The 27,900-nt window shown below is 33.1% G+C and overlaps 1 protein-coding gene and 1 long non-coding RNA gene across 3 annotated transcripts; both read left to right on the plus strand.

Moving 5' to 3' along the window:
* The first annotated feature begins 12,107 nt into the window (after window positions 1-12,107).
* Window positions 12,108-15,567, plus strand: LOC149263160 (uncharacterized). Of its 2 annotated transcripts, XR_016259227.1 has the most exons (4): window positions 12,108-12,416; window positions 12,772-12,873; window positions 12,970-13,116; window positions 15,315-15,567. It is a non-coding gene; the product is annotated as an uncharacterized LOC149263160 (long non-coding RNA). The 2 variants fall into 2 exon arrangements; XR_016259226.1 differs by having other exon boundaries at window positions 12,772-13,116.
* A 3,709-nt stretch (window positions 15,568-19,276) lies between these two features.
* On the plus strand, window positions 19,277-26,905 carry LOC149263161 (serine carboxypeptidase 3-like). The gene is made up of 5 exons (XM_089425844.1): window positions 19,277-19,398; window positions 21,598-21,769; window positions 23,713-23,772; window positions 23,898-24,017; window positions 24,278-26,905. Exons 2-5 carry the CDS (start codon window positions 21,599-21,601, stop codon window positions 24,425-24,427), a joined length of 501 nt encoding a protein of 166 aa, XP_089281970.1. The 5' UTR covers window positions 19,277-19,398; window position 21,598; the 3' UTR covers window positions 24,428-26,905.
* Window positions 26,906-27,900: the final 995 nt, after the last annotated feature.

The raw sequence follows: 27,900 nt of genomic DNA on the forward strand, positions 1-27,900 counted from the left end.
ACCAACAGAGATAATAATAGTGGGGAGAGATCTCCTAAAATTATTTTAGAATGTTAATAAAGATTAATTTTAGTTATTTCATGGATGTTAATTTGTTCTAAATTTAAGCTGTAGGTAAAGACCAAAAACTATATTCAATATGGAAGAAATCTATAGATTCTAACATTTTTTCTTAATTCTAAGTTCAACTTATAATACTTGAGATCAGTTAAAAATCTTGTTTTACTTCTGTGTGACATTGAAAGTTGTTCTTAACTCCATAATAAAACAAAAAATTCTTCCTTTTGCTCCAAACTTTATATTTTATGTATTTTTTTTTCTTCTTATCCAGTGTCAATCTATTTTGATATTCTTCTTCAATATTTCCTTATATTAATGTCATCTTTATTTGGTTTTTCTTCTACATTTGCTTGTACCTAGCTACTTTTGATTGAAATTTTCTATCAACCTTGAACTTTTCTATCAACCTCTGTAAGATTGAAAACAATATCTTCATTTTCTTTCATCTTTTCTTCTACTACTAAAATAGCTTCAATAACTATGACGTCTACCTTCATTTTCTTTATTTATTCTTCCACTACAATGATATTAGTTTTTTCATATTCATATTCATCTCTATCATATGTTGATTCTGCAAACTACTCGTAGAAAAATGTTGTTTAAAATGTGTTTTTGACTTTATATATGGATTCACAACTCAAACTTGTGATTCCAACAAATCCTTTCTAAACAAATTTAACCACAAAATATACCCAAAAAAATCTTCAAAACTTATAATAAATAAACTATTTCTTTTAGTAAATAATTCAACATATCCTAATATTATAGACATATTTAACCCATAAAAATACCCAAATTCTACCCAATTAATAAATAGACTACATCAAACATTCTAACCAACTATAAATTCTATACATTAATTAAAAGAAAAAACTTAAATCTAAAAACTATTTAAATTTTTACATTAAATATATGTTTTCTTATATCTATGGTAAAATAATTCATTTTATGTTATTAAAAATCCAATTGAAACTAATTTCTTACCCCTTTTTGTATTATTGTTAAAATGGATGAGAATATATTATTGTTTAAACCAAAAAGAGCACATTGGATAAAATGAATGGTTTTGATTTTATTTTTTATATTTATAATTTTAATTATTATAAAAATATTATATTTTTCTATTATTTATTAAATTAATTAGTATTTTTATTAAATTTAGATTAACTTCTTTAATAAATATTTTATATTTTTATAAATTTAAGTATAATATTATTTTACCATTTTTATTATTAATGAATAAATTCAAAAAACTAATTAGAATTAATTAATGATTTTTTTAAACATTTCAATAAATTTAAATATAACAAAATAAAATTTATTTTAGCTACCATTAGAATCAATTATGATGAATAAGGTCATTCTACAAAAGTTTTCTTAAATAATTTTCTCAAAACTAGTAATGTTTAACAATGGACAATCATAATAATGATTTTGTGAATATGCAATGGATAAGGTTGACCAATATGACATGTTATTTTTAGTAGTATAAGCAATTCAAAAATTGAGATTTATGTGTAAAGGTAGTTATGCTTTTTTTGTCCTTTTAATTAAAATGATTAATTAAAAAAATGTCATGTAAGTATTTTTTTGAGCATGTAGTATTAATAAGTCAAAATATTGGATCATGGTATTTGCATATTTACTAATTAAAATCTTCATAGTAAAGGGGCATAAATCTCTATAGGTAAGAATCCTTTTTTAAACGTATATATATTTAACTTATATATTAATTAATTTTATAATTAGTAATAATAAAAATTATTTAAAATAAAGTTATAATTTAATTAGTTTTTATTATTTTATTGAGTCTAGAGATTTATTCTACAGCTTGTCGGTCAGTCATCAAAGTTGAATTTTTATTTATGTGAATCAAAATAAATCTTTTTAAAAATCTAAAAAAAAGTTATACAAAACATTTAAATAATATGAAATTATAAAAAAAAATTACAAATGAAAAACTTGTCAGCTCATGTTAGAACCATAGTTACCAAATTCGGCCGTACTGCCGAAAAAAATTCGAAAATTCGTTTATTCGATTCGATTTGCGAATTAATTCGAAAATTCGGGTTCGATTCGGTCTTTCTCTATGTACGCCTTCTCTGACCTTGGCAGGCTTCCAACGCTTATCCTACGGTTGGTGCTTGGCTGAGCAGCGTTGCCCCTAACCCACCTTGGGGCAGAGATGATACCTTCGGGCAGTGATGCCGCAGCGGATGATGCCCTTTTCACGGACCTCGTGATAGTTCTTGCGATAGATCCCTTTCTCTCGTCTCGCTAGCTTGGGTGATATGCCCTAGCGCTATTACTTATATAATATAGTATAGGCGGCCAACTTATTGAGGCAGAGAAAGGGGTGGTCCTTCGGTTCTTAGCTCACACTTACATGAGCTCACACTTACATAACTTAACTTCGTGAAAGGCCTCGTCCAAATAACTTTTTACATGCAATCAATCAATGAGTGGTTTAATGAGTTAATGTTATTATACATTTCTAATTGAGATTTCAGTTTCCAATTTATATTTCAAAACTTTTTTCAGATTTAGGAAATAGTATAAGAATATGGTTACTAAATGATAATGTTACCTGTCAGTTTATGCAATAAAAAGTTTACAGTAAATTTTGCAAGTTTGTAATGAAATATGTAAAAATTTATAATTTTTACGATAATTATGTGTTTATAGAGTAAAACAAAAAATATATATGATATATATAATTTGTAAATTTGTAGATTTATTAAATTTAAACAGATATATTTTAAAAATAGAAATATTGCATGAATTATATTAGTAAAAAGCAGAAATACTACTTGAATTATATTAGTAAAAAGCAGAAATATTGCTTGAATTATATTAGTAAATGGATTTTATTTTTAAAGTGGATTTTTTTAATTAAGATTTTGAGTAAGTATTAAAGTATACATATTAATATTTTTTATTATTTTGAGTTAGTATTAAGTATTAAATTATATAGATTAACATTTTGTATTATACTAAATAATAGATGTTGTTACTATACCTTATAAAGTAGAGGTGAGTTTGGTTTGAAAAATAAATAATTAGCAATTGATAATATAAGCATATATTTTTAAAGACTGTTTGCACACACTTAATATACCATTTCATTATGAACATAAAATACTTAATAATGTGGAATTTATGTGGTTCATTGTAATATATTATTTCTTGAAAATTCACTCTATATTAAATGTCATAATTTGTGGTCCAAGTGGGTGAATGAATCAATACAAAAATTCTTAAATCTTACCATTTTACTTGCTATTTTAAATATAAAACTAAGCTAATTGGTTCAATATATAATTTTATTTGTAATATTTATAATTTAAACAATTTTAAAAGAGTTTTTGTTGTTTTCAATGTTATAATTGTATATTTAAATTATTTAAAATATTGGAATAAGAAGTATACTGCCGAATTTTTCTCGTATTAAATTTTAAGTAACCGAATTTTTTCCCTACCGAATCGAATTCGAATTCGAACTTGGTAACTATGGTTAGAACTATACTTAAAATAGATCTATACTAGTTATTATTTAGACGAAATATTGATGATGTTTTCTTGATATAAATATTGTAGAGATTAGAATTTGAAGAACAGGTTGAGAGAGATTCACGTGAAAAAATCAGTTTGCTTGAGCAGAAATTTGAACAGCGCTTGGAAGCCGAGCAGTTCAAATTTGAACGGCACTTGGAATCCGAGCAGTTCAAATTTGAACAGCACTTGGAAGCCGAGCAGTGTGCGCGAGAAGAGGTTGGGAGAGATTCACGTGAAAAAATCAGTTTGCTTGATCAAAAATTGGAACAGCGCTTGGAGGCCGAGCAGTGTGCGCGAGAAGAGGTTGAGAGAGATTCACGTGAAAAAATAAGTATGCTTAACAAGAAATTTGAACAGCACTTGGAATCAGAGCAGTCCAAATTTGAACAGCACTTGGAAGCCGAGCAGTGTGCACGAGAAGAGGTTGAGAGAGATTCACGTGAAAAAATCAGTTTGCTTGAACATAAATTGGAACAGCGCTTGGAAGCCGAGCAGTCTGCGCGAGAAGAGGTTGAGAGAGATTCACGTGAAAAAATAAGTATGCTTAACAACAAATTTGAACAGCACTTGGAATCAGAGCAGTTCAAATTTGAACAGCACTTGGAAGCCGAGCAGTGCGCACGAGAAGAGGTTGAGAGAGATTCACGTGAAAAAGTCAGTTTGCTTGAACATAAATTGGAACAGCGCTTGGAAGCCGAGCAGTCTGCGCGAGAAGAGGTTGAGAGAGATTCACGTGAAAAAACAAGTATGCTTAACAAGAAATTTGAACAGCACTTGGAAGCCGAGCAGTCTGCACGAGAACAGATTGAGAGAGATTCACGTGAAAAAATGAGTATCCTTGACAAGAAATTTGAACAGCACTTGGAAGCCGAGCAGTCTGCACGAGAACAGATTGAGAGAGATTCACGTGAAAAAATCCGTCTGCTTGAACAGAAATTTGAAGAGCGGTTGACGGCAGAGCAGTCTGCACGAGAACAGGTGGAGAGAGATTCACGGGAAAAAATGTGGGAGCTTCAACAGAAATCGCAAATTACGTGGCCCGTTTGTGTGATTTTGTAATTGTGAATAATTTTGTTTCTACTACATACAGCAACATATATTATCCAAAGGATTCTTTAACATATTTTCAAAATCTCTACATCTGCATGTGTTCTAGAGTTACAAAATTATTATAGTTGTTTTTATGTGCTCATTTCTATATTGATATAGTCTCCAACTACAGCTATGTGTATAATTATAATTATGTGATTGAGTAATTATTAGAAAATATTGTTATTCATACATTTATACATAGTTATAATTATGTGATTGAGTAATTATTAGAAAATATTGTTATTCATACAGATAGTTATAATTATGTGATTGAGTAATTATTAGAAAATATTGTTATTCATACAGATATAAATGATGGGTAAAAGTCTAAATATCAAAATATTTATCTCGTGATATAATGTGATCTAGAGTTACAAAAATATTATAGTTGTTTTTATGTCCTCATTTCTATATTGATATAGTCTCCAACTATAACTATGTGATTGAGTAATGATTATAAAAACATTATTATAAATCAAATCCCTCGTAATGATAGGGATTATTACTTTTTATTTAATGTATTTTGGTTAAACATTTTTTATGTTTTTATTTCTGAGATTTATATAATCTATCAGTATAGTATAATTATGTGATTTAATGATTAGAAAATATTGATATTTATACATGAAAATCTAAATATCAAAATTATTTATCTTGTGATATATTTCACATTGTTTTATATATATATATATAGTGTGTGAGGGGGTCTAATGGTTAAGAATATGTGTTTTCTTATAAGACATCACAGGTTCAAAACCAAAAAGGTTAAAGTATGTATGTCTTCATAGACTACTACCTGAAAATAGGTCTCTTATCCCAGGAACAAGAGATTCTCATATACCAATTAGTGTTTATAATAACTAAATGAAAACTTTATTTTAAATTATTATTATTATTAATATATGACTTAAATATATTTACATTCAAAATATATATATATATATATATTAATTATTTCTTTTAATTAAAATTAAAAAAATCATAATAAATTTTAATTTTTAATATGTGACTATTATTAAAAATATTAAACATATTTTAGAATATTTTATAAAATTAAATCTTTATTATCTACATTATAATTATTAATAATTAAATTAAAATTCTAAAAAACTTATTTTAAAACCAGCCTATCATATTATTTTTAAAATCAATTTTTAATCCCTAAAAAATCAAATCATAAATCTTATATGGAAAAGTATATCACAATTTTATTTTAAAATCTCGACAAGTATACCACAATTTTATTTTAGATGTGATTTTATATTTTTAGTGTATTAAATGCAATAGCTTAGAGAGCACATATAAAGAGTGATATCGTGCTTTCTCATTGCTATTATTTTTTTTGAAACGGTTACATTTTATCTATATATTTATGAGAAGATGAGATATTTTCAAAAATATTATTGATTGATTGTAAATGACAAAGTATGGTGAAAGATATTTTATTAATTTATGTTTTATTATTTTGATTTAAAAAATGTATAGGTGAGTTTTTTTTTTTTTTTAATGTCAAATGATTTATTTTTCACTTTCCTTTTTGGTGTGTTGGTTTGTATACACGAGCTTTAGAGTTTTAATTAAAACAATTATACATTAAAATTTGATGTGAAATAATTATTTTTTATAAGATATTTTAGTTTTTATTATAAGGTTTAAAATGTGTTTTATAATTATTAATATTTGGATTTCAAATCTAATAAGTGTTAAAGATTGTTGAATTTAAGCCTCTGTTATCCATATCAAGTTTAATGAGAAATATTTCGGCGAAAATCACATAGTAATATTTTTGTGGACGTTTTTGGAACCAAAAAGTGTGGTTTATCATTAGGACAAGTTGAAGAACCAAATCATGGCTACAGGTTAAATAGGGAGGGCAGATCTTCCAACAACTATATTTGACTAGGAAACAACTATATTGGACCCAGCAATTTGACTAAATTTGATTGGTCAACTCAACTGAACTGAGGGAGAGGAAAAGTTATTAATGTTATTGTTATGTTCATTACTAACATTTGAATAAAAGTAAAGTTTGTAAAATAGTTGTTACTATTATAATTAAATAAATAAAAGTTTAACATGGAGGTTTTTTTTTGTTTTTTTTTACACCACCAGACATCACTCATTAATAACCTAAAAATAGCTAATATGGAATACTAATTAAATGAATATGTATCTTATGAAATCAAAAACATTACATCAATAATATGTAAAAATATGCATTTTAGTGTAAAGATATAAATAAATAGTTAATAAATTATTATGCAATATAGTTTCTTTTATTATAAATATCATAGATGGAAATTGTAAGAAAGAGACCTATATATTAATCCTTATTATATCCTTGATTTTGTTTTTTATAGGTATATTTCTTACAATTTCCGTCTATGATATTAATAATATAATAAAAGAAACTATAACTATTTATTTATATATTTACACTAAATTCAGAATGCATATATTTACATATATTTACATATTATTGAAGTAATGTTTTTGGTGGTGTAAAAAAAAAAAACCCTCTATGTTAACCTTTTATTTATTTAATTATAATAGTAACAACTATTTTACAAACTTTACTTTTATTAAATGTTAGTAACGAATATAACAATAACATTAATAACTTTTCCTCTCCCTCGGTCCAGTCTAGTTGACCAATGAAATTTAGTTGTTTCTCAGTCAAATTATTTCTCAATCAAATTGCCTGGTCCAATATAGTTGTTTCCTAGTCAAATATAGTCGTTGGAAGATCTGCTCTCCCTATTTAACCTGTAGCCATGATCTAGTTCTTCAACTTGTCCTCACGATGAACCACACTCGTTGGTTCAAAACGCATCCACAGTTTTATTACAATGTGATTTACGCCGAAATATTTCTCATTAAAAGTGTTAAAGATATTAAATTTTACTTTTCATATCTATATATAGATAGTGTTTAGTATTTGATAATTCTTATTACATGTGATTTGCTTCTAATATTTAAGAGGTAGTTAGTTATTTGGATTTGAGACAAAATCTTTTTTATCTCAATGTTTGGCTAAGATATTCTCTCAAGTAGTTCATTGTGTGGTTAAGATAGTGATTATATTTATATGTGAATAATTATTTATCTTTAATAAAGCAAAAAAATATAATTTGTGCGTGTAATTGTTCGTAAAGTGTCACCCCCTCATGGGAGGGACCATAGACATGTAAGAGTATTGATAACCAATTCTCTATAATCAAAACACAATTGTCATTGTTCTCTAGATCATATTAGTAGAGGGATTCTTCTAGCAATTATACAACCTCAAAATCAGATACTGATGCTCTAAATTCATGTTGTTCTTGTGGCCATGCCACACTAAGCCTTTAGTGTTTGACTCTTTCAACATTGGCAAGATTTGACATGAGAGCCTGGAACCCAACCATTGTAGATAGAAAATTATTCAAAGAGTATAATTTCACAAAGATCTCAACCACTAGTATGGTGACACACCACACAAAAGGAGCTGTAGTGATGCTCAAACATAATCATATGAATTCAAGTACAACGACTATTTCTTCTACTATGATGACAACTACAATAACAACAAATTTCTTGGGAAAACCAGTTTGATTTGGAAGAGTATGTAAAGGTCATGGAAAGGAATGATATATAGATATTGTAGCTCATGCTAGAATACAATATGTTTTCTGAACTGTGTTATTTCTTGGAAATAGGGGGCAACTATACTAGTTTCATTTTACTAGATTAACAATTTTTCTTTAGTTATGTGCTAGATTTATTCATTAAATAAATAAATAAATAATGATGAATATTTCCAAAATTAGATTCAAAGGTCACGATGTAAGCCGACTCATGCATATTCAATAACTAGATTTCTTTCCTATATAATTGAATAGTACAATGGAAAACACCCTTGTATCTCGATAGATGGAAGTATATCCATAGAATGGCTAGTAGTTCAATGATTACAAATGGGGAATTGATTTAGTAGCTTGAAGCAACTACATCTCAAAAGATCAAGTGGAAGTAAAGCTCAACATGGATGGTTGTCCAATTAGTTCGAAAGTTGTGGATCTACAGAAGGATCCCTCATTAGTTGTTGAAGACATGAGAATGGTATGCTAGTGAATTTATGCAACAATTTGTGGATGATGTTTAGCAATTAAATTCAAGAGATCCATGATTTGGGAGAAAGAATGGAACTTGATAATTCAACTTGGAAATACACCATTACGAGGGTTACGAGACAACATATGGAGTTCATAATCTACAATATTTCTAAATGGTTAGAGAAGCTGATGAAGAACAAGACAAGTACCTGTTAAGGGAGAGTGTTAGAGGTATTAACTCCTACTTTTCTTGTACTTAATATTTGATATCCTCACCATACATGATTTGTTTGCTTGTATTTTTTGTATTATTTAGGAGATTGTTAGTTAGTTGGACTTGAGAGATTTAGTCCAACTAAAATAGCTCCTATTTTAGTGTTTGGTTGAGATAATGAATAAAATTGATTTTAGTTATATGTGTACAATTATTGATGTTTAATAGAGTATAAAATATAATTTTGTGTGTAATTATTCATTTTATAAGAAACATTGGATAAATTGTAAAATCAAATTTTGTGATTTATAGTTCCCTCCATATTCATTTGTACAAAATAATTTGGAGATTGAAGTGCCTCGAGTATTTATATTAACAAATTTTCACTTTATATTGTGCTTCTAAATTAAGCTTCATTATGAAAATTCAAAATTAAACACATAAAATATATATTAGATCATTTTTGGGATTCAACTGCGTTAAGTAAGTCATTCACGTATGACCATTTCCTTTCTAGAATTAAAACATTCTAGAGGATCTTAGAAGGGACCTTTCCTTTCTTTTTAAAATTTTATTATTATTGTTGTTGTTTAATAAATCAAGTGGAAATTACATCAATGGAGTATTTAGGCATCTATTATCTTTGAAATCGATAACTACCAAAAATAAATCCATACTTTATATACATATTGTTTTTTTAATAGAAAGGATACTTTATTTTTATATTTAAAATTTGAAATTACGTAGCCATAACCGCTTTTACAAAACTTTAGCAAAATTAGCAACAATTTGTGCATCTATTTCGAGGCCGTAATACATCCATATTACTAATTTATTCCTTCTACATGCCTTTGCCACTATTAAAATACATTGATAATTCCCATAGTTTATAAAGAAAATGACTAATATAAACACAAAACAACATAACATATGACAAACATTAAAATAATTGGACTTCCGAGCTTCGTCACATTCCTCCTTTTATGTCCACTCGGCCCGACACCTGCATCTTCTTCTCTTGCCCGAGACTACAAATGGATGATGACCTCTTTAGGAAACCCTACAATAATATCCTTCACCTCACTAAAGATGTTGTCGCTTATCAAATTTGAATTGGAGGTCAATAGATCTGTTTCCAACTTCACAATTTTTCTTACTAATGCGGCTTCCATGACTTCAAACTTGGAATTTAAGCGCTCGACATTTGCTGCCTGATATTTCTCTAGGAGATCTACACGATGGGTGAGAAGGTCCATCCTGCCCACAAGCAACTTGAACAAAAAATCAACAACCCTTTTCCACCAAGCTAGTTCCTCCACTAGGGGTTTCTCAACCTGCATTTTTCGAAACTCCATCACTATATCTTCCAAGATTTATACTATTTTCACACTAACGCTCTCCACTTACTACAATAATTGAATCCAAAGGGGATTTCCTTCATTTATAAACCACATTTTCCTTCTCCTCCATCACCTTTGATCGTGCCATGATCGCTTGTAAATCCTAGATCTAAAGGCCCATTAAATATTCCTGTAATCTGATGGATCTTTTGAACCACCCCTGAAACCAATTCGTCGGTGATCAAGATGTTAGCCATCGTTTCACCATAAAAGCACCTTTGTAATACAAAGGCTAAATTCCTTGCTGAAATGACAGGGTTGTTGGTCTCTTTATGAAATTAAATGATTCCTTATGCAAACAAACAAAGAGAATTTCCTTGGGATCCTTGGAGGCACTATGCATTAATAACATTCCTTCCTTACACCATATGTCCTACCATGATTTCACACATTTTCTAACCCTTAGCCCAATCAAAGGAGACATTAACTTCTTTGTCCAACATTTTCCTATGGAATTGGAATGAGGCCAATTGACCTCCCATTTTCCTCGCACTCACCCTCACCCAGATGTACCCCGCGGTTCACTAAACAATCAATGATGAACTTAAGGTGACGAAGAATATAAAACAATTAATATTGCTCAAAAAATTCAAATTGGTATTCAATTCTTAACACAAGAGCATATTTTTGTTCCTTTTGTTTTGCATTAATAAGAGTAAACATCCTTATGGATATTAAGGAATCTCCTACCACTTTGATTTTCTTTATCCTCAGAGATAGTGCTAGATCTAACCCTTTCCATATTGCTAACAATTCAGCTTTATTGCTTGTTGCAACCCCTAAACACCATGAATATTTTATTTCAACATGTTCGTCAAGGAAAATAATACCCCTCCTGCTCCTGCCACCCCAATATATACATATTGTTATCAAACAAACGAATGCCAATATTTTTCAAAAGAAAATCCATACTAGATTCTAAAGATTATTGATTACAATTTATTTGTCTACCATCATTGCCAAGTTCTTTATATATATGATATAACATGACATACTTCTAAAAGAGAAGTCCATGATTACACTTACCATTTTTGGGCTAACATATGGCTAACATATTTTTTGGGCATACAATTGAAATTTTTTGATAAATTTCACTCTTGATTATCTTTGCATGTATCTTATGTTTCCTAAACATCTTTAACAGAGGCCGTAAGTGCTCCTTGTGCTTATCTTATATAAACGCGTCCTCAAATTCTTGCAATATTGAAAAGTCTTCAATCATAGGGGCTTCATCACAAGGGTTTAACACACAATACAACCAATCGTCAACACTTTCTAAACCACTTCTTAAATGGCATAAATCCTATCTTCCATATAATCCTAGGAATGCCATGAATAGTCCTCACATACTTTTCATCATTGTTGCAACCAAAATATTTTCTATAGCAATGGATTTTGACTCTATGGATTCAATTAGTCCATCGTGACTGAGAAATTTTATCCAATAAACATATCCATAACTATTTCATTTATATGCCTCTTCAAGTCAATAACTAATAAATCTAATTACAACTTGTTATGCTCAACTTGCTTTAACTTAGGGTCAACATAAATAAGACTAAATAAAATAATTACGCCGTAAGGCGTTCCCTCTGAGATCAACTTCCTTAATTGCCACGGTGTAATTCTCTGAACCATTCGATCCTATGTTAGACGATTGAAAAGTTACAGACCGTTCGATCAATAATTGCATACCATTCGATAAATAATTAGGATAAAAAAAACGTTACAGATTCTTGTAATCGGTGAACAAAACGTTACAAATTACAGAGAATGCAGTTTAAAGTTAGCAGCGATGGGGGTTTCAAGACAATAGCAGCCATCTTTCAGTGCACTTCAGTCCGGTGCATACACACAGAGGAAGAATTCACCGAGGAATTGCTGCTGAAACCCCTGCCAGACCGCAAAGTTTTGGCCCACTTCCACTTCACTAACAGCTTGCCTCTCCCGAAGATCCATGGCCGTCACCACAAGCTTTTTCCCAAAGCCATTTACCAGCTGGTAAGTACACGATGCCATTTCTGGGTGCCAAGTTTGAAAGATTTGTAAATGAAACACTTCAGAAAAATTGAAATCATTTGAGAGCATGGTATTGTTCGAGCTAAATTATTGTCCATGCAGTGATGCGATACAACAGATAAAAAAATTTAGTGATTTTGCTTTAAAGAACTTTTATTTTTTTGAGAGGATCTTGATTCTTGCCCTAAACCAGACATGGCAGTCAGAGCATGTAAGGATTTATTTTTGTTATTTTAATTTTTCCTGTAGGTTTTAGGTCTAAATTTGAAAATGTTATTTTTCCCTGTTTAATTTTGTTATTGTCCTCTGCTTTATGGTGTTTGTGCGGATATTGCAGTGCAAGTTTCAGATGTCCCCAGTTTCGATGGCTTAACAGAGCCTGGTGGAATAAATTATACACAGCAGCATACTCAGACATTAATCGATCGTTTGTGGGATGGTAAGTCTTAATTTTCATGGATTTTTACCGCCAGGTTCCCTCAAGCTCAGGCCGAACCGCTGATTGAAGAGCTGAATTTGACTCCGGGAATCGCAGAACCGGAAGAGGAATACGACGTCGGCCCTCGTTTGGTTGAAAGCAGTCTCAATTTGGATATTAATGGGACTCGGAAAAGAACGCCAGTCTAGAAGAACTCGGTCATCATGTCGGATATTTTCGCCTCGAACACTCGCACGCTGCGAAGTAAGTGTTAGGAAGATTTTTGAGAAACTATATAGAGGCATTTATTTAGATTGGGTCTGTGAGGAAAACGATTAAATAATTAATCGATATAATGGTTTCGTAGTTTTTTTTTTAATCGAAGAAATTTGTTTGGAGCAGCTCTGCTCTGAAGTCTATAAAGTCGTCTTCTGGATATAAGACAAAACTCGTACGGACCAAACCTAGTCACCTAACTATCCGTCTTTAGAACCAGAACACATCCATCTTTAGAACTATAATGTTTTGGTAGTTTAAAATACCATTAATGTAAACTTTGTTTATTGGATAAAATTTGGGGAAAATCTTGGGTTTAATCGAATTCGAAAGGCGCAAAGGTCTGGTGTTCTGTAACGGCGTTGATGGATGTTAGATAATGAACAAAATAATTATTAGCTTCATTATGTGTCTGATAGATCCCTTTAGGTCGTTGCTTAGCTGGGATTATGCGAGTGTTCTTTTCTTTTTGTTTCTTTAAATATTCTCTTCAATTTAAATCTGTTCAATTCGACTCTACCTTTTATAATATGTTTATCAAATATTCCCAACTTGATGTGCTGAAATGGGATAAAAAAAGGGGTGCATTGAGTGATGTTCACGGTATTGATTGCTGGTTGAAACCAGAGTATGAGTCGCATAGCATATCATTAGATCCATGGTTTCACTGGGTAATTAGGATTTTCTGTAAGGCCATTCGTTCCAAGAGTGCTCTGGCTCAAACACAATTAACATTTCCAAGATTTCCAATCTGCTTATCCCAAGACTGCTCTGGCTCAAAACACAATTAACATTTCCATTCTACTTATCCTAATTAATGCCAAGTTCATGTCCACGTTGGTGTCAAATATACGCTCCTATCCACTGAACAAGAATGCGTTTATTGGGAATTAACTTTTACCCATTTTATTATAGCTTTTCAGGAGTAGCCTTGGCACTCTTACAGGAAAACATCATACACCATACAGACTTTTGATTATTACTCCTTGGTTCTGCCTTATTTCCGGGCACCAATCTGGCAATCATCGGGATTCTGCATGGTGTTTAAGGATTTCTCTTCTGCAACATATTATTTTTCTGATTGTGCTTTGAGTTTCATTGATATATTTTTCTGATTGTGCTTCTGAGTTTTATTGATATTTTATTTTGATAATTCCTGAATATTAATATAATCATGGGTATCCTATTCATGAGACTGAAACTTCAACCAAAGAAGTGCTGTAGTAAAACTGTCTGCCGACATGCATGCTTTATGAAGTACAAAAATGAAGGTAAACGTCTTCTCAAGCAACCTTTTCTCTCACAAACTGATGCTAAATGTCTATGTGCTTTTGCATCAACACGGCCTAAGTATTTATATATATCAGCTGCTTGCAACCTCAACCTCAATGGAGATAGGGATAATGTCTAAAGCTAATTTCTTTTAAGATGATTCTCTCCACGAAAAAGCCATTGTAGAGGTATGTTATCCCTATTTCAAAATTTCTCATGAGAAGAGAATTTTTATCGTTCTGATTTTTTATCGTGCTTACCCAGCTGTGGTTGTTCATTTGATTCTGTGCAAATCTATTTTAATATTGAATAGCTGACGTGAGCTTGCCCCTTATAGCTTTACGTTATGCAAGTTATGCAACTTATCTAGGCAAGTAGATACATTATACATGTGAGGCTTCATACCGTGAGTAAACTGACCCGCTTAATTCTTGCCCAGTTGTGGCTGTTTATTTCATCTTGGATACCATCCTTTTTTATTGAATAGGCTATGTGAGCTTGCCCCTTTATTTATGGTTTTCGATGCATGAACTTTTCAAGATATCAGTGACAACTTTTCAAGATATCAGTGACAAGGGATGCATGTTTTTATTCCTACATCTTTCCTCACTACCTATAGTTTAGAAATAACATTGCTAGAATGGAAACGATCATGTAGAGTGCATCTAAAGAATAATCCTCTATCCTGTAGTCAGCAAAGTAGAAAAATGTGAAAAACGCTCTTTGCAATGAGAAAATGCATTTCAATGTGTGGGTGAGAGAGAGCTCGAGGTAGGGAAGTATTTACTGTTAATTGAATTTAAGTATTTATATCCTTTTCTTTCCTAAAGCAGAAGGCATTAGAAGGTATTAATTGAGTGAACTAGCAACAGGTTTGTGACAAATGGTTACACTGACACATTTGTTATGTCTAGGATGTTCTACTTCTTCTTCGAGTCACGGGGAAGCAAAGCGGATGACCCTGTTGTTCTTTGGATGACTGGAGGCCCTGGTTGTAGCAGTGAATTGGTTGTCTTCTATGAAAATGGGCCTTTCAAGATTACAGACAATTTAACTCTGGTCTGGAATGAGTATGGATGGGACAAGGTATTCTGTCTTTTGTGTTAGTTTCAAGTGTTTTTTGTTATTTTTTTAATGTTTGAGATAGTATTACAAGTTTTAAACGTTTTTGTGCACAAGATCGATTCCATTTTCAGCCCTATTCTTGAATATAAGATTGGATCCACTTGAGTATTTTATCTGCCAATCATGGTTTCTTACAGGTTAATGAGTAGAACGTATTTTGATGTATTTGAAATTTGTCTTAAAATAATGCTTTGATTAGTGGTTAAAAAGAGTATGGCATTTCTGCATTGTTTGATTTTTTTGCTTATGGGGTACTGTGTTATATTTGCACTAGGTAATCATGATAGAGGAAAACTTTAGAAATTTGTCATATATTTGAAATTTGAAGTCTCAACGGATAGTCATCATCAACTTGTATTTGTGGTTTTCAGTAATTTATATTTATATAAAGCATAGTTTGATTTGCAAACAACCAGGAGCGCTTTGCTATGAAGATCATAGAGCATAGAGACTTTGATTTATAAACTAAATTAGAAATAAAATATAAATGGGATTTTCCTGTGTATCAAGTTGAAAAATGGAATTCTATATTTCCATCTAGTACAAGTCCAACAAAAGTGCAATTGCCATCGTTGTTTGTTCTCTCTCTTACCATGATTTGAGGTGCTATACAATTCCGAAGGGTTTATAACTTTATATTGGTTAGATATATGCATGTTTTTATAGTTTTTCAACATACATATATATTTTAACATGTACATATATAGTCTGCTGTTGTACCGAAGGGTGGCCAATTCATTTTCTTCAATGCAACTTCCTTCGTTGGGAACCCTGGATTGTGTGGGCTGTATCTGGGACCTTGCATAGTTCAGCCCAATTCGCCGCATGCTCATGTTAAGGGTTCTTTGATTTCTTTCACTGTAAAGCTGGTTCTGGTCATAGGTTTGCTATTATGCTCACTGGTTTTTGCCTCTGCTGCCATCATCAAAGCCAGGGAAGAGTCCATTTCAAATGGAAACGCATTACGGCGTAAGTAGATGGTGATTTATGGTGATTTAAAATGAGTGTTTTTGAAAAAAAAATCTAAAATATAGAAAAATCAACTACAGATAAAATGAAATTGGAACCCAAATGACTGCTTAAATGTATGCCGCATACAAGCATCCGTTATCTGGTAAATCTATAACATTTCGAGTCATATTTTTCAAAGAAACTCAGCGGGTTCATCAGTTACTTACTTATAAATGCCGGGTTTGACCAGAATTAAGATCGAGTTCGTGTTGTTGGCTGGAACTGCATTGATGGCGTCCTGCACTGTTGTAAAATCGCCATTGCCCTTTTCCTTGGCTACCACTATAACTCTGCCCGCTATATCGTTCAGTTTTCGATATCGTGCAAGAAACAAACCGATAACGGCCAATCTGTTGGCGTTAGACATCATGGAATTATATAACAACCGCACCAGATCGAGGCGAGATTTGCAAGGAAAATTGATGATATTCCGCAAAACACGTAGTTAGATGGGAACTGAAACATTGCATGAGAGATCCAGTACGGATGAATGGTATATATAAGCAGAAGGCAAAGTATACTCCCTTATATGCCACCGTGTCTTATTTTCGACCATTGATCTGACGTGTTAGACGATTAAAAGAGATTGTGCCCTTGGATCAAATCATTATAGTTGGAATTTTAATCAGTGCTGGTTGAACTCTCGACAGATCCATGAGTTTATTAACTGCCAAGCAGCTGTAACGGTAAAGAAACCACAAAATAAGTAAAGGAGGGCTTCAGTAGACCAGCAATGGTGGTGATAGAGGAAGACTTTGTAACCCACCTGCTAATAACTATGGAGGCTCCTTTTCCTGTGTATGGAACAAAGGCTCCATTTTTGCAAGGATTATCTTTAGATAGGCTTATAAATTTCTCTAAATGGGCTGTGATCAGTAATGGCTCGGCTATTGATTCATGGAACTCTCCATGTAACTATCTTCGAGGCAGATTCACTGAGTGATCCTGGTTGAGTGACGGGAGGAGCTCCCAAGTCCTTCAGAAAGGTAAAAAATGGCGTAATTTGAGTTCTAAGATATAGAACGATCGAATCCTCTTCCTTAATTGCCACGGTGTAATTCTCTGAACCATTCGATCCTATGTTAGACAATTGAAAAGTTACAGACCGTTCGATCAATAATTGCATACCGTTCGATAAATAATTAGGATAAAAAAAACGTTACAGATTCCAGATATGGGCATATGTCATTTCTGAACCAGAGAGATGCTCCTGAGAGAAGGTCCGGAGGGTCTTGCGCTTCCTAGTGCAAGGAGAGAGATTTGTAATCGGTGAACAAAACGTTACAAATTACAAAGAATGCAGTTTAAAGTTAGCAGCGATGGGGGTTTCAAGACAATAGCAGCCATCTTTCAGTGCACTTCAGTCCGGTGCATACACACAGAGGAAGAATTCACCGAGGAATTGCTGCTGAAACCCCTGCCAGACCGCAAAGTTTTGGCCCACTTCCACTTCACTAACAGCTTGCCTCTCCCGAAGATCCATGGCCGTCACCACAAGCTTTTTCCCAAAGCCATTTACCAGCTGGTAAGTACACGATGCCATTTCTGGGTGCCAAGTTTGAAAGATTTGTAAATGAAACACTTCAGAAAAATTGAAATCATTTGAGAGCATGGTATTGTTCGAGCTAAATTATTGTCCATGCAGTGATGCGATACAACAGATAAAAAAATTTAGTGATTTTGCTTTAAAGAACTTTTATTTTTTTGAGAGGATCTTGATTCTTGCCCTAAACCAGACATGGCAGTCAGAGCATGTAAGGATTTATTTTTGTTATTTTAATTTTTCCTGTAGGTTTTAGGTCTAAATTTGAAAATGTTATTTTTCCCTGTTTAATTTTGTTATTGTCCTCTGCTTTATGGTGTTTGTGCGGATATTGCAGTGCAAGTTTCAGATGTCCCCAGTTTCGATGGCTTAACAGAGCCTGGTGGAATAAATTACACACAGCAGCATACTCAGACATTAATCGATCGTTTGTGGGATGGTAAGTCTTAATTTTCATGGATTTTTACCGCCAGGTTCCCTCAAGCTCAGGCCGAACCGCTGATTGAAGAGCTGAATTTGACTCCGGGAATCGCAGAACCGGAAGAGGAATACGACGTCGACCCTCGTTTGGTTGAAAGCAGTCTCAATTTGGATATTAATGGGACTCGGAAAAGAACACCAGTCTAGAAGAACTCGGTCATCATGTCGGATATTTTCGCCTCGAACACTCGCACGCTGCGAAGTAAGTGTTAGGAAGATTTTTGAGAAACTATACAGAGGCATTTATTTAGATTGGGTCTATGAGGAAAACGATTAAATAATTAATCGATATAATGGTTTCGTAGTTTTTTTTTTAATCGAAGAAATTTGTTTGGAGCAGCTCTGCTCTGAAGTCTATAAAGTCGTCTTCTGGATATAAGACAAAACTCGTAGGGACCAAACCTGGTCACCTAACTATCCATCTTTAGAACCAGAACACATCCATCTTTAGAACTATAATGTTTTGGTAGTTTAAAATACCATTAATGTAAACTTTGTTTATTGGATAAAATTTGGGGAAAATCTTGGGTTTAATCGAATTCGAAAGGCGCAAAGGTCTGGTGTTCTGTAACGGCGTTGATGGACGTTAGATAATGAACAAAATAACACAAACACAATTAACATTTCCAAGATTTCCAAGCTCAGGCCGAACCGCTGATTGAAGAGCTGAATTTGACTCCGGGAATCGCAGAACCAGAAGAGGAATACGACGTCGGCCCTCGTTTGGTTGAAAGCAGTCTCAATTTGGATATTAATGGGGACTCGGAAAAGAATGCCAGTCTAGAAGAACTCGGTCATCATGTCGGATATTTTCGCCTCGAACACTCGCACGCTGCGAAGTAAGTGTTAGGAAGATTTTTGAGAAACTATACAGAGGCATTTGTTTAGATTGGGTCTGTGAGGAAAATGATTAAATAATTAATCGATATAATGGTTTCGTAGTTTTTTTTTTAATCGAAGAAATTTGTTTGGAGCAGCTCTGCTCTGAAGTCTATAAAGTCGTCTTCTGGATATAAGACAAAACTCGTAGGGACCAAACCTGGTCACCTAACTATCCGTCTTTAGAACCAGAACACATCCATCTTTAGAACTATAATGTTTTGGTAGTTTAAAATACCATTAATGTAAACTTTGTTTATTGGATAAAATTTGGGGAAAATCTTGGGTTTAATCGAATTCGAAAGGCGCAAAGGTCTGGTGTTCTGTAACGGCGTTGATGGACGTTAGATAATGAACAAAATAATTATTAGCTTCATTATGTGTCTGATAGATCCCTTTAGGTCGTTGCTTAGCTGGGATTATGCGAGTGTTCTTTTCTTTTTGTTTCTTTAAATATTCTCTTCAATTTAAATCTGTTCAATTCGACTCTACCTTTTATAATATGTTTATCAAATATTCCCAACTTGATGTGCTGAAATGGGATAAAAAAAGGGGTGCATTGAGTGATGTTCACGGTATTGATTGCTGGTTGAAACCAGAGTATGAGTCGCATAGCATATCATTAGATCCATGGTTTCACTGGGTAATCAGGATTTTCTGTAAGGCCATTCGTTCCAAGAGTGCTCTGGCTCAAACACAATTAACATTTCCAAGATTTCCAATCTGCTTATCCCAAGACTGCTCTGGCTCAAAACACAATTAACATTTCCATTCTACTTATCCTAATTAATGCCAAGTTCATGTCCACGTTGGTGTCAAATATACGCTCCTATCCACTGAACAAGAATGCGTTTATTGGGAATTAACTTTTACCCATTTTATTATAGCTTTTCAGGAGTAGCCTTGGCACTCTTACAGGAAAACATCATACACCATACAGACTTTTGATTATTACTCCTTGGTTCTGCCTTATTTCCGGGCACCAATCTGGCAATCATCGGGATTCTGCATGGTGTTTAAGGATTTCTCTTCTGCAACATATTATTTTTCTGATTGTGCTTTGAGTTTCATTGATATATTTTTCTGATTGTGCTTCTGAGTTTTATTGATATTTTATTTTGATAATTCCTGAATATTAATATAATCATGGGTATCCTATTCATGATACTGAAACTTAAACCAAACAAGTGCTGTAGTAAAACTGTCTGCCGACATGCATGCTTTATGAAGTACAAAAATGAAGGTAAACGTCTTCTCAAGCAACCTTTTCTCTCACAAAGTGATGCTAAATGTCTATGTGCTTTTGCATCAACACGGCCTTAGTATTTATATATATCAGCTGCTTGCAACCTCAACCTCAATGGAGATAGGGATAATGTCTAAAGCTAATTGCTTTTAAGATGATTCTCTCCACGAAAAAGCCATTGTAGAGGTATGTTATCCCTATTTCCAAAATTTCTCATGAGAAGAGAATTTTTATCGTTCTGATTTTTTATCGTGCTTACCCAGTTGTGGTTGTTCATTTGATTCTGTGCAAATCTATTTTAATATTGAATAGCTGACGTGAGCTTGCCCCTTATAGCTTTACGTTATGCAAGTTATGCAACTTATCTAGGCAAGTAGATACATTATACATGTGAGGCTTCATACCGTGAGTAAACTGACCCGCTTAATTCTTACCCAGTTGTGGCTGTTTATTTCATCCTGGATACCATCCTTTTTTATTGAATAGGCTATGTGAGCTTGCCCCTTTATTTATGGTTTTCGATGCATGAACTTTTCAAGATATCAGTGACAACTTTTCAAGATATCAGTGACAAGGGATGCATGTTTTTATTCCTACATCTTTCCTCACTACCTATAGTTTAGAAATAACATTGCTAGAATGGAAACGATCATGTAGAGTGCATCTAAAGAATAATCCTCTATCCTGTAGTCAGCAAAGTAGAAAAATGTGAAAAACGCTCTTTGCAATGAGAAAATGCATTTCAATGTGTGGGTGAGAGAGAGCTCGAGGTAGGGAAGTATTTACTGTTAATTGAATTTAAGTATTTATATCCTTTTCTTTCCTAAATCAAAAGGCATTAGAAGGTATTAATTGAGTGAACTAGCAACAGGTTTGTGACAAATGGTTACACTGACACATTTGTTATGTCTAGGATGTTCTACTTCTTCTTCGAGTCACGGGAAAGCAAAGCGGATGACCCTGTTGTTCTTTGGATGACTGGAGGCCCTGGTTGTAGCAGTGAATTGGCTGTCTTCTATGAAAATGGGCCTTTCAAGATTACAGACAATTTAACTCTGGTCTGGAATGAGTATGGATGGGACAAGGTATTCTGTCTTTTGTGTTAGTTTCAAGTGTTTTTTGTTATTTTTTTAATGTTTGAGATAGTATTACAAGTTTTAAACGTTTTTGTGCACAAGATCGATTCCATTTTCAGCCCTATTCCTGAATATAAGATTGGATCCACTTGAGTATTTTATCTGCCAATCATGGTTTCTTACAGGTTAATGAGTAGAACGTATTTTGATGTATTTGAAATTTGTCTTAAAATAATGCTTTGATTAGTGGTTAAAAAGAGTATGGCATTTCTGCATTGTTTGATTTTTTTGCTTATGGGGTACTGTGTTATATTTGCACTAGGTAATCATGATAGAGGAAAACTTTAGAAATTTGTCATATATTTGAAATTTGAAGTCTCAACGGATAGTCTTAGCAGAGGAAACCACAATTTAATTCATTGAGAATGCCTAGGGCAAGCATTCAAGAGACTATTTTAGATTTTATTTAATTTACAATTTGTGAAATCTATGGTCAAAGAAATAATCATGTTAATGGGAAAAGAGAAAAATTGAAAAACACTTCTTAGCCAACCCACTGATTTTTGCTACTATTAATGTCATGAATGTGAATGGACTCAAAGGCTGGTTTGATAGAGAAACCGCCATTTAGAACACCATAGAACTTATGACAATATTTACTTGCAATTTGCCCAAGCAGTTACCAGTGATCGAATTAGTCATGGCTTTCAATCTCTCCATATTGATTCTGTGATTCATCAAGTTTTAGTTTTTGCCTTCTTGAAAATGGACTATTATGAGTATGGTTCACTATTCTATTAAATTTGAAAATTTGCATTTGAAAATGCGGTGTTTGACGTTTTAGAAATCTGGTTACTGTAGATTCTAGACATGTGTGTTTCAAGGTATTATGCTATTATGTTTGTGACTTTGTAGGATATATTCATATTTTATGATGAAGGCTGAAAAATGTTGCTGAATAATATATACCGCGATTATGCATGGGAAATTCTCCTGCATACTGATGCAGATATTGTGCGTCTAATAACCATCTCGGGGTTCCTAATGAATGACCTTAATATAAGACACTGACAAAATGTGTCACGGTACCAAACAGAGACACTTTTGAGTAGGGTATTGGGCCTAAGTCTCTTGATGCTTGCTATTATAAGATTCTTGTAATGCATTTCATTGTTGAGAGTTTCAATGGAAACATGCGGATTATATATGAAGATTGAAGGATAAGACATTGGCAGAATGTGTCATGGTTCCATAGAGAGACACTTTCGACTTCGGTATTGGGTCTAAGTCTCTTGATTGCTTGATATAAGATTCTTGTAATGCATGTTATTGTGGGGAGTTTCAATGGAAACACGCGGATTATAAATGAAGATTGCAGCCAAAAAGCAATGCTACCTATGATAAATTTATAATATATAACCAGGGGAAAATCAGGTGCAGAAAACTTACTTCAAAATCAATGGCTAAATTTGTTTGAAATTTTGAATGCAGAAGTTTTGTAACTAAGCACGGTTGGCTTTTTAATTATCCCAAAGGAGGGAAGAAGTCACATTTCTCATGCTTTAAAAACCTAATATAGTGAGGTCAAGGTTGATGTATCTTGTCCTGCAGAATGGGATTGTGCTGTGAATGGCTCAAATGATATTGGCCTGGGAATGACATATTGTGCACCATGCTTTTTAGATATTTTGTTAAACCGCATCATAGATATGTACTTTTCTGAATTGTATAATATCTGGATTTCTGTCCTATTATCACTCATTGATGATGAATGTAGTGGTTCACCTAAAGTCTGAACTGTTTTGTATGATCACCGTGTTTCTATGTTATTTTGTATAAATTATTTGTTATAACTATTTTCAATTTATGTACCCTTTCGTATAACTTGAAAAGGATCATTTTGTGTTGTGAAGACTCAAGATCTTGAATATAATATGTTGGTGACTTGGCAGGCATCAAATATCATTTTTGTGGATCAACCTACTGGAACCGGATTTAGTTACAACACTGATGTACGTGTATAAATTATTTGTTATAACTATTTTCAATTTATGTACCCTTTCGTATAACTTGAAAAGGATCATTTTGTGTTGTGAAGACTCAAGATCTTGAATATAATATGTTGGTGACTTGGCAGGCATCAAATATCATTTTTGTGGATCAACCTACTGGAACCGGATTTAGTTATAGCACTGATGTACGTGACCTCCGTTACGATGAGAAGGGTGTTAGTAATGATATGTATGACTTTTTACAGGTATGTTTCATTTCTTCCACAAATGATGTATTTGATAAGTACTTAGTGTAGAGTTGGAAAATGGTTTTTTCCCAATTAGCTGTTTAACCATTTTGTGGATGGCCCATGTACAAGTTCAAAAATTTCAGTTTGTAAGTAAAAAAAACTTGTAGTTGTTTGTCAACGAATGCAGATACTTTAATGAGTTTTGTACAAACTTGTAGTTGCTTGTCAACGAATGCAGACTTCTGACTTTAATAAGTTTTACCGATATCTGCTAGGCATTTTTTGAAAAACACCCAGAGTATGCAAAGAATGACTTCTTTATCACCGGAGAGTCATATGCTGGACACTACATTCCGGCAGTTACAAGCAGGGTCCACCAAGGAAACAAAGACAATGAGGGTCTTCCAATAAATTTGAAGGTATAGCGTGTCACATTATTTTGCTTTGTTGCGATTTATTTTTTGTGTTATCTGGCTTATTACATTTGTGCTCGTCTATATGGAGGTCAAAGAGACAACTATAATTGATGGGCATGTGTATCCATTCTATTTTTACGCCTTAAGGCGTTCCCTCTGAGATCAACTTCCTTAATTGCCACCTTGTACTTCTCTGAACCATTCGATCCTATGTTAGACGATTGAAAAGTTACAGACTGTTCTATCGATAATTGCATACCGTTCGATAAATAATTAGGATAAAAAAAAACGTTACAGATTCTTGTAATCGGTGAACAAAACGTTACAAATTACAGAGAATGCAGTTTAAGGTTAGCAGCGATGGGGGTTTCAAGACAATAGCAGCCATCTTTCAGTGCACTTCAGTACGGTGCATACACACAGAGTAAGAATTCACCGAGGAATTGCTGTTGAAACCCCTGCCAGACCGCAAAGTTTTGGCCCACTTCCACTTCACTAACAGCTTGCCTCTCATGAAGATCCATGGCCGCCACCACAAGCTTTTTCCCAAAGCCATTTACCAGCTGGTAAGTACACGATGCCATTTCTCGGTGCCAAGTTTGAAAGATTTGTAAATGAAACACTTCAGAAAAATTGAAATCATTTGAGAGCATGGTATTGTTTGAGCTAAATTATTGTCCATGCAGTGATGCGATACAGCAGAGAAAAAAATTGATGAAACCCAGGCCGCTCCCAGGATCCAACTACCAGGATCGTTCTCTAGTCATGCATATAAAGCTTGATTCATGGCTTGTAATCTCATGATTACACAACAAACCGAGATTGTTTGTCATACCAGCTATAAAACCCATAATTGTTAACTCGCAACGCCATGGAACCCATACTTTATAACCTACGGCATTCTTCTCCAATTCTTAACAGAAACATACAATATGTCATGCGCATACCCACTTACTACATCCATAAGAATTCTTTGGTACCGCGCCGGTTAAGATCTGGCTTATAAACAAAAGCTCAAGGTATATTTATATTGCCTTTACGTTAAACAAAATATGGGCATCGGAACACAGGTATTGCTTACCATCTATAATGCGTATATACACTTCTATTCCCGCACACAATTTCGGTCAACGCATATAGGTAATTCGCCCGCAGTTCGGATAGCTCAACCCACGGCTGTCTGCATACACTTTTCCCACGGGTTATATGTTCGCCAAGTTCTCCACTTATGCCATCCTTCCACCGTTCTCTACCTTTAATGGATACGACGGGCCTTCAAAGGTCAACGCAGATGCGTTGATTGCAATCTCTACCAGCATTATATAACGGCGCTGCAAGGATTGATTATGATGGACATATGCCTCTGCAATCATAAAATCTAACCGCAAGTATACGAATATTCAAAAGGAATTTAAACATGAAATACGTAGAGAATATATTTCCCTTACGCCACGCGCTGTATGTTAACACACCAATTACCACACACTGGCTCGGCGATGATTCAACTATGGACTCGAATGTCATTGTTAACGCAGAGGATAACAATTATAACCTCCAGATTCGCATAGATATATTACCAACACGGAACTTATTCCGATTAATAAATATATTCACCCCAAGGCTATGATTCAACGCTGATGGCTGTAGATATATACGCCCTCCATACAGTGCGCCAGTGAATATACCACTCAGAGCGCAGGCACAACACACATCCTCAACAATTAACCGTGCATACACAGCATTAGAATTTGCTGTCCACCGCTACTTAATGAAACTACAAGCGCCACCGCAAAATAAGAATCAAAGCACCAGTTACGCCATCAACCATTAGTCTCTTTTCCGTTAAGGGCGGAGATCTTCACGGAATAATAACTGTGTACATTCACCTAATTTAACTGTTGAGACCCGTCAGCATCTATTCGTTCAAGCAATCGATCAACATATGAGCATATAAACCACAGTTGCTCATTAAAATTAGGATCCATCAGCACACATTGATTTCAACATTGTATAAACACAAATTTCACAATCATGTCCATGCAAATCATACTTATATTCACATAAAACAAATATTCACAAGAGTTGTACATTCATGGCCAGATATGCAAATCCATGGCCCTTTTACAAACTGCTGAAGGCTTAAAGCTTTGCTGATCAAGCCTGTTCTCAATTAACCTCTCTCACAATCTCTAATGTCTTTTTGTCACAAAAATCCCTCCTATTTATACAATTTAAAAAAATCATTTAATTAAATGCTCAATCTCTTAAAATCCTCAACAAACCCCTAAATTTCTCAACATCCCTAAAGGATAGGTTTTTATCCCTAAAATCCTTCAATTTATTAAATTTACTCATATCCTTTTATTAATAAAAAGATATTTACATAAATCCTCACCTTCTCCTATTTAATTCAAATTAATTAATAAAATATTAAAAATCATCACACCCCATATTTACAAATTAATATTATCACACCCCATATTTACAAATGGAGAAAAAGGTCTTGATGCTCCTGCATCAAAAATTTAGTGATTTTGCTTTAAAGAACTTTTATTTTTTTGAGAGGATCTTGATTCTAACTGGTAAATTTATTATAATTTTATTATCTAACTAATTTAAAGAGTTGTTTTTTGAGATTAAAAAAAAAAATCTCATAAAAATTTATTGAAATCACAAAAAATCACAAATACTCAAATTTTTTATTAAAATTACACATTTCTAAAATTTTCCAAAATACCAAACCCTTGTAAAATCCAAAAAAAACAATTGAAATAACACAACTCAAAATTTGTATACATATTTTTTTTCGTCAAATTTGAATTTCTTATATTTACGCCGTAAGGCGTTCCCTCTGAGAAAGACATCCCTAAAAATCCCTGTTCCTGTTCCTCTATGTGGAAGATGATGTAAAGTGATAGCGTTAAACTTGCAAACAATAGTGGGTAGGTAAATACCTTGTATACAGGGCCAAAGCCTCCCTCTCCAAGCTTCATGTTTTCATGAAAATTATCCATTGCTTCTGTGAGTGCTTCTAAGGTGAGTATTTTTTGCTCATGTTCGATTAGTGTCGATTCTGGATCATTAACATGTTTTTCTACATAGAAAAAGAAGAGGCAAATAAGAATCTAATTTCATTAGATAACATAAATATGAATGGGTTGTGTTAAAGAGATGTCTGGTTATAGATTCAATTTTATTTCTACATTCTTGCTCATGTTCTGAGCTTGTGATGTTACTTCTAGCAACTATGATGGATCTCACATAAAATTTTCTGTCAAGCTGTTTTTCTAGAAACAAGTTATAGCAACACCGTCCATGCTTTTCAACAGATTGTGCGCCAAGAGGGCATCCATGCCCTCTTCAGAGGAGTAACAACTAATATTATGTTAAGAGTAGTAAGGGTTGGGTTCTTGCACTATATGATCAGCTTCAATGACTAGTTCTGAGTAAGTCGAACAAGTCAATATTGATATGTAGCGGAT

This window comes from Pinus tabuliformis, chromosome 6 (assembly GCF_031772625.1).
Source record: "Pinus tabuliformis cultivar Carrire ecotype Pingquan chromosome 6, CPIR1, whole genome shotgun sequence".
NCBI classification, from domain to species: domain Eukaryota; kingdom Viridiplantae; phylum Streptophyta; class Pinopsida; order Pinales; family Pinaceae; genus Pinus; species Pinus tabuliformis.

Excerpts from the sequence above, each read along its gene's own strand:
- LOC149263161 (XM_089425844.1), top strand. The coding sequence starts at position 21,599 with ATGTTCTACTTCTTCTTCGAGTCACGGGAAAGCAAAGCGGATGACCCT. Across the intron at positions 23,773-23,897 it reads GATTTAGTTACAACACTGAT|GCATCAAATATCATTTTTGT; the intron begins GTACGTGTATAA and ends GTGACTTGGCAG. Across the intron at positions 24,018-24,277 it reads ATATGTATGACTTTTTACAG|GCATTTTTTGAAAAACACCC; the intron begins GTATGTTTCATT and ends GATATCTGCTAG.